Source organism: Athene noctua, chromosome 4 (assembly GCF_965140245.1).
Source record: "Athene noctua chromosome 4, bAthNoc1.hap1.1, whole genome shotgun sequence".
In the NCBI taxonomy this organism is placed as follows: domain Eukaryota; kingdom Metazoa; phylum Chordata; class Aves; order Strigiformes; family Strigidae; genus Athene; species Athene noctua.
The window spans coordinates 81,867,617-81,879,688 of NC_134040.1; the positions used below are offsets into that span (position 1 = coordinate 81,867,617).

Below are 12,072 nucleotides of genomic sequence, written 5' to 3' on the forward strand. Positions count from 1 at the left end.
CTGTGATAGCCCTTTTTGTTTAAACAATTATGTCTATATGGGCTAATTATCCAATCTGTGGTTGAATCATATTTAACGTATAAGAATTAAGATATAACAGCTCTGGTTAAGACAGAGCACTGTTTTTTAGCATGAAATGTAAAACCAGTTACATTGCTGGACTCAAGACAGCCACAAAATTGAGCAAGATCAGATGTGTCTGCATCAGGATCCCAGAGTTGAAAGCTGTGACAAGGCCATATAGAGATAACTGTGCAGGTCTGTACAAAGTAACCGAACAGGACCTACCAGTTCTGCCTCATCTCTTGCTCTGTTGAATCTGAACTGCTGCCACAGCAACAATGCAAACATTGACCTTAACCCTAATTCTGTCTTCCAGAAGAGAAAAAGAAATGCCAGATCTAAGGTGGCTCCATTCTCATACCAGTGTATAAACCAATACTTTATTTAACAAAGGCTCAATAAGCAACTTCAGATAAAATACCAAGTCATGCCCAAACCCTTCTGGATTCCAAGTGTTTCTTTGGCCTCTTTACAAGACACTCCGCAGCCTCTGTCATACTAGCCACATGACTGGTATATCTAAATGGAACTATCTTGAAATATATATGCTTAAAAACTACTTATTAGGACTTTATTGTTTATAACAGATCCACAAGATATCTTTAATTGAGATTTTAAAGTAAGAATGAGTTCAGGGTTTTCTTTGGTGTATGTGTTTTTGAAAGAAAGCTGAAAGGTCACTGAAGTCATACCTATACTATACAAGAAGAAACACTGAGGTAAATACCTGACTCATTTAAGTATATGAACATGATGTTTTAACGTTTGTTTTTTTTATATATATATATATATAAAAAATATATATAAATATATATAAAAATATATATAAATATATATTAAAAAGTTGTTTGTTAACAGTTCATATAACTAAAAAAGCTATGTTCCTAAAAACTGCAATAAAAAATAAAAATATTGATGCAACATCTTCAATAATGTAAATGGTGCAAAACTCAACCCAAACGTTCTTTGTTAGAGCAGAATATGTACTACAGTCATATATAAATTTCTCAGAAATATATGAATTTTATACTTTGAGTTTAGAAAGTGATACTATCTACATATGTCGAGAAGTCAACTATTTGATGACTTCAGAGGACTTACTCAAGTTAGGCAAAGATGGTGCCTAAGTAAGCACCTGCAAGGAAAGCTGTAGGCATAACTGGAGAGATAACAAACTGGGAACCCCTCATATGTCAAAATAATTAGCTGGGATAGAGTTACATTTTTTTCATAGTAGCTTGTACACGGTTATGTTTTAGATCTGTGTTGAAAACAAGGTTGATAATACAGAGATGTTTCTGTTCTTGCTGAGCAGTGCTCACACAGAGTCAAGGCCTTTTCTGCTCCTCACACCACCCACCAGCCAGTGGGCTGGGGGTGCACAAGAGGTTGAGAGGGGACACAGCTGGGACAGCTGACCCCAAGTGAGCACAGGGATATTCCATACCATGTGACATCATGCTCAGCATAGAAAGCTGGGAGAGGAAGATGGAAGGGGGGAACATTCGGAGTTATGGCACTGTCTTCCCAGGTAACCATTACACATGATGGAGCCCTGCTTTCCTGGAGATGGCTAAACATTTCCCTGCCAACAGGAAGTAGTGAACAAACTCCCTGTTTCCCTTTGCTTGCACACAACAGCTTTTGCTTTACTTAAACTGTCTTTATCTCAACCCACAAGTTCCCTCACTTTTAGCCTTTCAATTCTCTCCCTCATCGCACTGAGGCAGGGAGTGAGCAAATGGCTGTGTGGTGCTGAGATGCCTACTGGGGTTAAACCACAACTACTCCTCAATGGCCCCAAACAGTAATATTATTTCAACACTTGACTATTCCCTCCTATGTGCACATATAACCATTAAAACACATTTCCTCTGAATTACTAAAAAAGTCTACACAGTTATTATCTGTAACAGACACTGATTTTATAATACAGGACATCTCCCTTAATGAGGGAAACTAGTCCATGCTTCTACACAAGCAATATTTTAACTACACGGCACTAATTTGTAAAAAAGAATAAAAATACACTGTATGAACTAAGATAATCAAAGTAGCTTAGGAAATACAGATATTTAGGAAACTAAGAAAAGCTATGTTTTTCAAAAATTTAATAAAACAAACCTCTTTAGCATAAGACTGGATCACTTCAGTAGTTTCTATTTTTCTTTTACATCTCTGCTTTACGGAAATACTGTTGTTGTCCAAGTCTTGCATAAGTTTAAAAAAGGCTAATTCATTAAATAACACTTCAGAGATCTCCACAAGAAGATCCTCCCCACAATCTTTTAATTTTCTACCAGCAAATTTCGCCAGTGAATCCTGTGAAGAGAAATAATTCTTCAGTTCTTCAAACAGGCTTTCAAACTACAAATTCTATGTATTTGTCAGAGTACTACTAACTCAAAATCAGTACGGTATATAATAGCTCTTACTGTTTTAAAAAAGATGGTATTGGGTCTTAAACAGACTAAGTTGAATCTGTAGTCACATAACAAAACATCAAGTTACTGACTAAAAACAGAAGAAAGAAAAGAAGAGCAGCCTATTTTCAGAAATTCACACAAAATGTCCACAAAGAGCACCACCAGAGCTCTCCATGAAGACAGCCACAGGCAGGGGGGACACCCCTATCTGGCAGTTATGGCAAAGAAGTTCAGTGCATGGTAAAGCTTTAACTTCAGGATACAAGGTAATATCTCATTGCTATATCAAAGCTGAAAGGGAACAGCAGCTACGCTACTGAAGTTGTAAAATATAACTTCAGGGAAGCTGGTTTATCTGTTTCTCATTATCCAAGTTGCAATAGTATTGCAAAACAACACTGAAAATCTACTAACCTGAAGTATACTGCCAAGCTGCTTATGAAAGAACTTCACAAATTCTTTACTTTCATCATTTTGTTGTGTAAGAGTCAAGACCATACGTCTTACCGATGTCAGTAATTGAGAAGAACATACTTCATCCATGTGTTCCTAGACAAGTATTACAGAATGAGTTTAATTACCATCAAAAAAAAATTAACCACCTTAATACTGAAATTCATTTATAAAAAAAATCACTTGTCCACTGAAGGAACAGCACTCCATGAACAGGTCCTAACCCACCTTGCGAAACAAACTAACTGGACCACAGTTATAGCAGATACCATACTTCACTAATGACTGATTTGCCACGATGACAAAGCTTTATCTTGCTTCTCCAATACAGTACATGCCATCTTTTAATGTTTGGAGAAATCTTCATATATTGTGGTTGTGTGCTCAAGTTTATTAAAGTGTACGTTAAGATACCTACTGTAAGCTTCCTTAAAATTGCAAACAAAACAAATCTTCAGGCACTGAGACTGTGACATATCAACAATATACAGTTTTTAAACCTAGTATCAACCAAGTACCTTATTAAGCAAACTTAAGCTTGTATACTACACATACTATAAAAGGGAACTTTTTTTCTTTAACCTTGCAAAGAGTGAACTATGACTCTTTCTCCTTCTTTCAAGAATTACATTTCTGTTCTGTACTCACAGAACCACAGAGTGGTTTGAGTTGGAAAGGACCTTAAAGACCACCTAGTTCCAACCCCCTGCCATGGTCAGGGCCACCTTCCACTAGCCCAGGTTGCTCAAAGCCTCATCCAGTCTGGCCCTGAACACTGCCAGGGAGGGGGCAGCCACAGCTGCTCTGGGCAACCTGTGCCAGGGCCTCACCACCCTCACAGTAAATAATTTCTTCCTTGTATCTAATCTAAATCTATCATCTTTCAGTTTAATACCATTACCCATCGTCCTATCACTCACTACACTCCCTGACAGAGTCCCTCCCCATCTCTCCTGTAATCCTGGAAGGCCGCTATAAGGTCTCCCCGGAGCCTTCTCTTCTCCAGGCTGAACAACCCCAACTCTCTCAGCCTGTCCTCACAGGGGAGGTGCTCCAGCCCCCTGATTACGTTTGTGGCCTCCTCTGGACCCACTCAAGCGGGCCCATGACCTTCTTATGTTGGGGGCCCCAGAGCTGAACACAGTGCTGCAGGTGGGGTCTCACAAGAGCAGAGTAGAGGGGAAGACTTGACCTACTAGCCACACTTCTCTTCACAAGCTCTCAACAACTTTAAAGAGAACTGTAACTGGACAAAATAATGCTAAAAATCAAGAACTCAGAGCTGGTCTTCAGAAAATCCTGTTACATTGTATGTAACAGTTTTAATTAACTTCTCAGTTGTATTTCTGTACTTTTAGTAAAGAGATTCTCAAACACTTCTATTTGATTTGGTCAGCTCCAAAGAAATCTCTGTTCTTGATATCAAGTCCACCAGCCCTATGTAATCTAGAAACCTTACCATTTCTTTCTCCTACTAAAAACTCCACAGAATCTGTCTCTTGGAGTACTCAATTCTTACTTCATCCTCAGCAAGGTCTGCAACTTAATACATATTTATGGGCAGCTGTTTCTAAGATGGAAATTACCAATTTTAAAAAAATGTTCTTCTATGCCATCATGCAGGTCCTTTTCCTAATCTAATTCACATATTATTGAAAAGAGTTCTTACCTTCAGAAAAGGAATCACCTCTTTCATAATTGCCTTAATCTGCCGGTCAAGCTGCTGAGTATCTATACGAGGACATGGAACAGCAGAAACTTCGCTTGACTGTGGCACAGGAAGACATTCATTGGTACTTGGACCTCATTTAAAAAAAAAAAAAGCACGTTTAAGTATTCAACATTACTATCAAATAGCAATTTCAAAACTATGTTTTCCTTTTTTAAAAAATAAATCATATTTACTTAAGCATGTAAAGATCCTTTGAAACTTTTCTAAATTTTCAATATAAATGAAGAGGAAAGCAATTCAGCCAATTAAATGATTCTTGATAGTTAGAGAAAAATTATTTTCTAAAACTAAGCAAAGTATGTATATATGTGCATACCTTCTAATTTAGCAGCAGAAGCACCCTGAAAATGACTAGAGCAGACCTCAGAGTCAAGGGTACTTTCAGCTTCAATTTTCATACGCTCATATTCCCTCATCCTAGCCAAAGCTTGATCTAAGTGAATCACTGTGTTGCCTATATTTAGAATAAAAACACCTTTTAATCTTAATAAAAAAATTGATAGATGAGTAAACAATGATAAAATGAATTCAAAGCCACATGTTTTGAAAGCTACATATAACTAGTTGAGTTGTATTTTGTTACATGAACTGATCAACTTGAAGTGTTTCAGAAGTGGCTGATTTAAGTGTTGTTTTATAGAACGTGATTACACACTAAAAATCAAACAATAGCTTACTACTTGAGCATATACACAATTGCAGGCATTTTAGGAGGGAGGAAGTAACACAACATTGTAAATCACATCGTTCTTACCAAGGTCATCGGTGGCAAAGGGTTCAAAATTTGAAGATGTAGACATAGTACTCCCATTGTCTGCATCATTTTGTTCACAATCTTGACATGCTTCTGTAGAAAAGTTCTTGACAAAAGTTTCCTAAGAAACACCAAACAACTGAATACAAATCAGAAATGCACCATCCTCTCACAGATCTGTCAACAAGCCAGCAATCACTTTCAGTCACACGCTGTGGTATAAAGACTTGTCATCAGGCTGCCTGATTGGGGAATAACCTTACTTTCAGAATATAAATTCATCAGGTGGATGTTTGTTTCAAATACTTCAACTATAAACTACATAAGAAAGTGTACAGAGACATCAACAATTCCCTAAACACAAAAAACTAAACTTTTTTGGGAATCTTGTGATCAGTACTTGCCCTGACCTTATTTGCAAGAGCATTTTTGCTCTTTTTGAATCAGTTTCAAATTTATGCCCCTCTCCATGTTCTATTCCTCCCAACACATCAGTCGTTTCCAGCATCAAGAATCCTACCCTATTTAATCAATTTTTCATTAAGATCCTCTTGCATTCTTGTTTACAGCAGTCTAAGTTGATATTAATTTTAGGAAAATTCATGCATGCAAACTGAAAAGATATTTACAGTAAACTAGCTTCTGAACTTGAAGACTTACATCATCTGTAGAAGCAAGGCTTTCACTGGGAGTGAGTTCAGAATTTGATGCCATCCATGTTGCAGAATTCAGTGATTTTGTGCACTTCCCTTTTTCGTTGTTCTCAGATAAATGTCTGCTCACTATATCCTGGGTAAGATAATAAATTTATACTATAAAAAAAGATCTATGATTTGATTCATACACAAGATGAAAAGTTTTGTGCATACCTGTAAAGCATACAGAGCCCTTTGCCTCAGGTAATCTGTATTTAGTAGCTGAAGCTCATGAAAAAGTTCAATAAGAAAGTGGGGACGAGACTCATTTTGAGAAATAAGAGTTGCCACTTCAGAATAAATTGTGTCTCTCAAAGCTTCAAACATAGAAAGATCACTACCAGTTTCTATAGAAAAAAAACAAACTCATTAAGTCCTTGACATGCATCCAGTTGAAAGACAACTGCCTGTTAGGTCTACAAGTTACAGGTACACAAATTACATCTCAGTCATTGTAGATTCCATTATATAGCTGCTTTCTTAAAGCTTACTCATTTCCTGAAGGGCAAAGATTTAAACATTCTGAAATAATACTTTATGCAATCCTTTATATAATAAAATAAAATATAAAGCATTCATAAAAATAATTTATAATTCTGAACAATACCTTTAGAAAGTATTCTTTAAGCGAATATTGCACATACCACAAAGTTGCTTTCACAACAGGTTTAAACACAGAAAATGGAGTTTTGATATTTCAAACGAGACAGTCAAAGCTCTCAAGTTCATATAATACAAGTAGTCTGCATTTTTGCAACACAAGCAACAACATTAAGAAAGCTCTAGACTGAATTCAAGAAAGCCACCCCTTCCTACACAAGAATAAAACCTACATTCTCATACATGTCTAATAAATTCTGAGGCTCACATAAAACCTCTTATCCTTAAGACCCGTTACATATGTATAAGACAATGTGTTCCCTAATAAGGCTCCCATTCCTTTGAAAATTAAGGATTACCCTTGCATCACAACAGTTAGATTATTACATACATATTTTGGCAAGTGCTGAATGGAAAAAAAGTTAAATTTGGAAAACTCAGCTTAGTTTAACAGATGCATATTTGTTAGTATTCAAGTTAATGAAGTTATTAGCAATACAGCAAATGTTACTAAGCAATGTGATTATCTGCAAAGAGTTTACCAGTACTTTTAAGCAGAGGCAAGCTTTTTCAATCTTTAATAAGCCACCAGAAATAGCTTCCCTCCCCCATCAATAAAATGTAAGATCTTTTAAACATACTAAAATCCCCTACTGAAATTAGTTTCTTGTTGTAGTATCTACCTGTGTACTTTCTATTAGTAATTGTAACTAACCAACATAACGATAAACACATTCTATAATTCACAAGTAGTTTGTATTGTTGCATTTCACACAAATTACAAGTAACTTCTCTTGCCTTATTTACAGAGAAGGTGCTTCAATAGTACTAATTTTGAACATCTGCTAAACAGTCTGAGTTATAGGACCAAAGCTGAGAGGAAAAAAGAAAAGTAACAAGACACTGTTGAAGCTAAGCAGTGAATGCATTACCTGGCGCTTCAATGCATGCATTTCTGTTAGACTGCTGCAGAATTCTCCTAGCATGTGCTGTAGGAAAGTGGGGATAGACAGTGATAAACACAAAAATGTGCACCAGAAATAAAGACAGGGTCTATACAAAACAGCAGGAGGAAGACTGCTTAGTCATCCAAACCACATCAAAGCTGCTTATTGTGAGAACTCGACCCGTCAAACTTTATTACATATACCAATAAACAGCTCTTAGTGTGGACATAGCTACGCTGACAAAGCTGTACATCATGCTACAATGACTATAACTCCTGCATCTTTCAAACAAAAAGATACTGGCAGAACCTAAAAAGACACAGAAGAGAGTATTTTTACGATCTAGATGCAAGAAAAGCAGCGCAGATGGCAAAAATGTAAGGGTTTATGTGATGTTGTAAGATTGAATTTGTATGGTATTTGATAGAGCTCCTTTTAAGCATGAACAGAAATAAAACATGTATGCAGTACAGGATGCAGTTTAAATGCTAAACAGTTTCATCTGTTGTGGAAAGTAATTGCACAAAACCCACCAACAAATGGGTGAGGTTTCTAGTTGGCTAGGTTTTTGTCTGTTTTACAGTAACAGGTTTGTTTCTAATTTATTTTAATCAAGTACCTAATCTACAGAAAACACCCCAAATTAATCAATACCCAGGTTTTTTATGTTTACAGCATCCCTAGAAATCAAAAAGCGAAATTCACATGCCAAATATAGAGTATTGTCTTCTTGTCATAATACACTGCTTTTAATTAACACTAGCAACTAAGTATGCAGGTCCTTTACTCAGAGTTTACAAAATAATTATTGATATTTAGAGAAGAATACCTGAAGACATTTCTGTAGATCTACTATATTTGATTATTTTTTCCAGCTGTTCCCGATTCCTTTTGCTGAACACCTTTGCATGAACAACCTCTTCGGAATGCCTGCTTTTATTGCTCTTGCAGGGTTCACACACACTAGAAGCACTTGCACTTTCATAACCTAATGGGAGGGAAAAGGGAGAAATAAAAAAAAAAGCTTACAAAATGTTTTATTACTTTTAAAAATTTGCTCAAGAACAATCTCAAAGATGAAAAACACCAATGATGTTTCCTAGCTAAGAATTTTCCTCTGTACACTGAAGCCATAGAGTAGCACTAAATCTTCAGTGACTGCAACAGTATTTTATACATACTAAGTACTGTCTCTCTTCTCAGTCAGTGTTTTACTGAAGCACACCTTTCAGCAAGCCATCCACTCTGAACATGGAGAAGATGAGGAGGAAGATTCTCCTGGTGGCTTACTCCATATCTTAGCTTATCTGCATCCACTGTTCATTCAAACCTGATGTCCTCAGTTACATTTTGTATTTACTCAAGTACTAAAATACCTTGTGCAGTTACATAGAATGAATTAATATTTCAGTAACTTATTTTGATTATTACACGTACTACTTATGGAGAGCAAATTCCCTGGAATGTTATGAGTAGAATCCAAATTGAATTTGCCATGGTATCTACAATTACTTTACAACCTACCAGTATTTTTAATTCTGCCTTTTAACTGAGAAGAACTCTTCCTCTTATTCTTCGATTTGGGTGTTTTATCTTTTGATGCCAAGCTTGCTTGCGCTGATGCTTTTCTAGATTTAAATGTCTTTGTCACAGTAGTTGGGTCTACTGGATCAGGCATGCTACTAAAACTCTCCAAAGACTCTTCAAACTCTCTTCTCCTGCTCATATCGGACTGACTTTTATGACCGGAAGCCACGTTTTGTACTGAAACTGCAAAACCTGCTTTCAGCTGAGACTGATCATCTTTTTTCACTTCCTGGCTATCATTAAGCCAAGCTGATCTTTCCTCCATTTCTTCTTCAGGTTGTCTATGACTCCTTCTGTCAGAAAGAAGGACACACCACAGCATATCATCATACAGTCTCTCAGACAGAAACAGCATGTATTACCAGGTAAATAGCATTATCCGTAATGCAAGGTATCTGCCCTAGTTACTTAGACACCAACTGAATATTAAAAAAAAAAATAGTGAGAACCCTTCCAAATGGAAAATGGAAGACATCTGAAAAAACCTCTCATTTACCATAGATTCAACCAGAATATACTTATACAGCTATTGCTGTGTTGAAATTGTACTACAAAACAAAACAATTCTTGCAACAGCATTCACTACAGTCTACTGTAGCACAAAAAATAAGCATTCACCGAAATCATATCCTCTAGTTATTCAAACAGCTGTTTCAGAAAGCATGGAAATGAAATCTTCCTCCGCTTACAAAAAGTATCACAAAACCACTCCACCACTATACTTGATGTTAAAGTGTTAATGAAATGATACATTAGTTAATATAGAGAAAAAAAGTTTTTAAATTGCTGAAAAGTAGTAAAAAAATTAAACTGAGAAACTACAAAAGTAAAGCTCATCTTGTAATTCTATTACAGCAAATTCCCTAAAACAGCGATGAATTCACACAAGCCCCAGAAAAGGGAGAAGGGAGAAAAATTATTAAAGGAGAGTTGCAGTGTGACATGAACTACCTTTGTTTTTCTGCTCCATTAGAAGAACTGCTTTCAAAGGGTTTGGGGAATGCCATATACTCAGTTTTCCCAGAAGCATTATGATCTAGAGGATGCTGTTGCTCCTGCTGCTCACTGCTCTGTGGGGAAATATTGTGGGAAAAGTCTCCAAACCCAGAAGGGAACACTGGATTATAGTTGATACCTACAAAGAGAACAAGAGAGTCAGAAGATGCTACCTCATTTATCTGTGTGGTAGATGTCAAATTTGAGACATATTGTATGACAACATAAAATTATGAAGCAAAAATAAAGAGGGGAAAAAGATTTTAATCCTGAAAGCACCAAAATAATCAGAATTTATCTTAATGCAGGTTTCAAACATTACTGGCTATTACACATGCCCCTACAATCCCGTCAGTGGAGAGACTAAGAACCCCAGTAAAGAACTACAAGTGAAGGTAAAAGTGACATCAGTTCCAAAAAAGGCAGAGCTCTGTCCGCATGAAGACTTTATCAATACTTCAACTACTGTCAAATTGATAAAAAGTTCCAACAGTACAAGTATTCTTAGGAGTTAAAGCAGCCAAATTCATAATACTTATTTTAACTTCAGAATCTTTACAGCAATGGCAAATTGAACTAACTATTCTTCCATGCAGGTTCCATATAATTTATGGAAAATATATTCTTAAAAAGAAAACAGACTTTAGAATCTGGAAGCTGCAATCTAGGTCTATGCCTATTTACTGGTTTCCTGAAAAATATTAAGACAGCTTCAGCAACTTTTATTGATACAGTAAATCACCTGTATTTTTTTCCATTTCAAATTCAACAATAAAAGTAGGCTAGGTAATCAGATTAGGAACACTGTATCCAAGTCAACAGTTACTCTATAAGAACAAAAATTAGTAACACACTCCATTTACAGGCATTTAAAACAAAAAAGAGTGCTGGAACTTCTAAGAAAGAGAAATAATTACAAAATGCCAACTTAACATTAGAGGGTTGACTGAGAACACTATTAAAGGCTTGTTGAAGGTATGTAAAAGCTCCAGAGGTTGCTTCCCACATGTTGGATGAAGAACAATTAAAGTGTTAACTTTATGAAGTGGCTGTTCTTAACTATAACCAACTTCTTACTGAGAAAGCCTTGCTTTTCATACTTAAGTCAAAATATACAACTGTTCAGAAATAAACATTAACAAACTTCTGCTAGGATAATACAGACTCATACAAGTACTGTTTAAGACCATTTCAATATAAAGGAAAAGTCTCAGAGTTTCAGTAAGTTCACATTAAGATTTCAATTAAATGAAGGAACAGAAATTTTTGAAATTACTACACCTGTAGTAATACTCACCTGGTGCAAAGGAAGAAAAATTAGTAAATCCTGGTACATTAAACAGGTTCACAGGTTGTGGAGGAAAGCTGAATGGACAGAAAACAGGAGATGGAGGTGGTGGTGCACTACTGCCTCTCTCCTTTCTTGATGGTTTCTCTTGACACTGTTGTCCTTGCTGGCGCATAAGATCGTTTAACATTTGTTTCAACCTTGAAAACAAGGAAAAATAAAACACTTGAGGGAAAACAAGAACGCTAAGGGAAAGCTATAACTTTATACTCAAGTAATCTGAAATTATTATTATTTCACTTGCCCCATGTAATGTACATAAAGAACTGCTCCATTTAGCTAGGAAAAAAAAAAACAAACAACCCTCATATTTATTCCTGAGCAACAGATAGGAACAGTTTTAAAACCAACCACTCTGTACTAGTAGTCATTTTTCTAGAAGTTCAACAAAAAATTGACTAGATGCTAAAAAAAAGGCAGGCTGATAAAGAAACTTAAATAAGACACAAAATACTTGCAGAAGCAGCGTTA

At 36.0% G+C, this 12,072-nt stretch overlaps 1 protein-coding gene across 4 annotated transcripts in view; it reads right to left on the reverse strand.

The window, feature by feature from the left end:
• The window catches only part of PCM1 (pericentriolar material 1), a 45,516-nt gene that overhangs the window by 8,845 nt on the left and 24,599 nt on the right, over positions 1–12,072 (reverse strand). For 3 of the 4 annotated variants that reach the window (XM_074905877.1, XM_074905879.1, XM_074905875.1), the window contains 12 exons: positions 11,551–11,741; positions 10,209–10,392; positions 9,195–9,550; positions 8,500–8,658; positions 7,656–7,712; positions 6,298–6,470; positions 6,089–6,217; positions 5,429–5,549; positions 4,991–5,128; positions 4,612–4,745; positions 2,904–3,038; positions 2,188–2,385 (listed from right to left, as the gene is read on the reverse strand). In XM_074905877.1, the coding sequence (XP_074761978.1) occupies positions 2,188–2,385; positions 2,904–3,038; positions 4,612–4,745; positions 4,991–5,128; positions 5,429–5,549; positions 6,089–6,217; positions 6,298–6,470; positions 7,656–7,712; positions 8,500–8,658; positions 9,195–9,550; positions 10,209–10,392; positions 11,551–11,741 (1,975 nt within the window). The remainder of the gene's footprint in view (positions 1–2,187; positions 2,386–2,903; positions 3,039–4,611; positions 4,746–4,990; positions 5,129–5,428; positions 5,550–6,088; positions 6,218–6,297; positions 6,471–7,655; positions 7,713–8,499; positions 8,659–9,194; positions 9,551–10,208; positions 10,393–11,550; positions 11,742–12,072) is intronic. The other variant, XM_074905876.1, reaches the window with a different exon arrangement.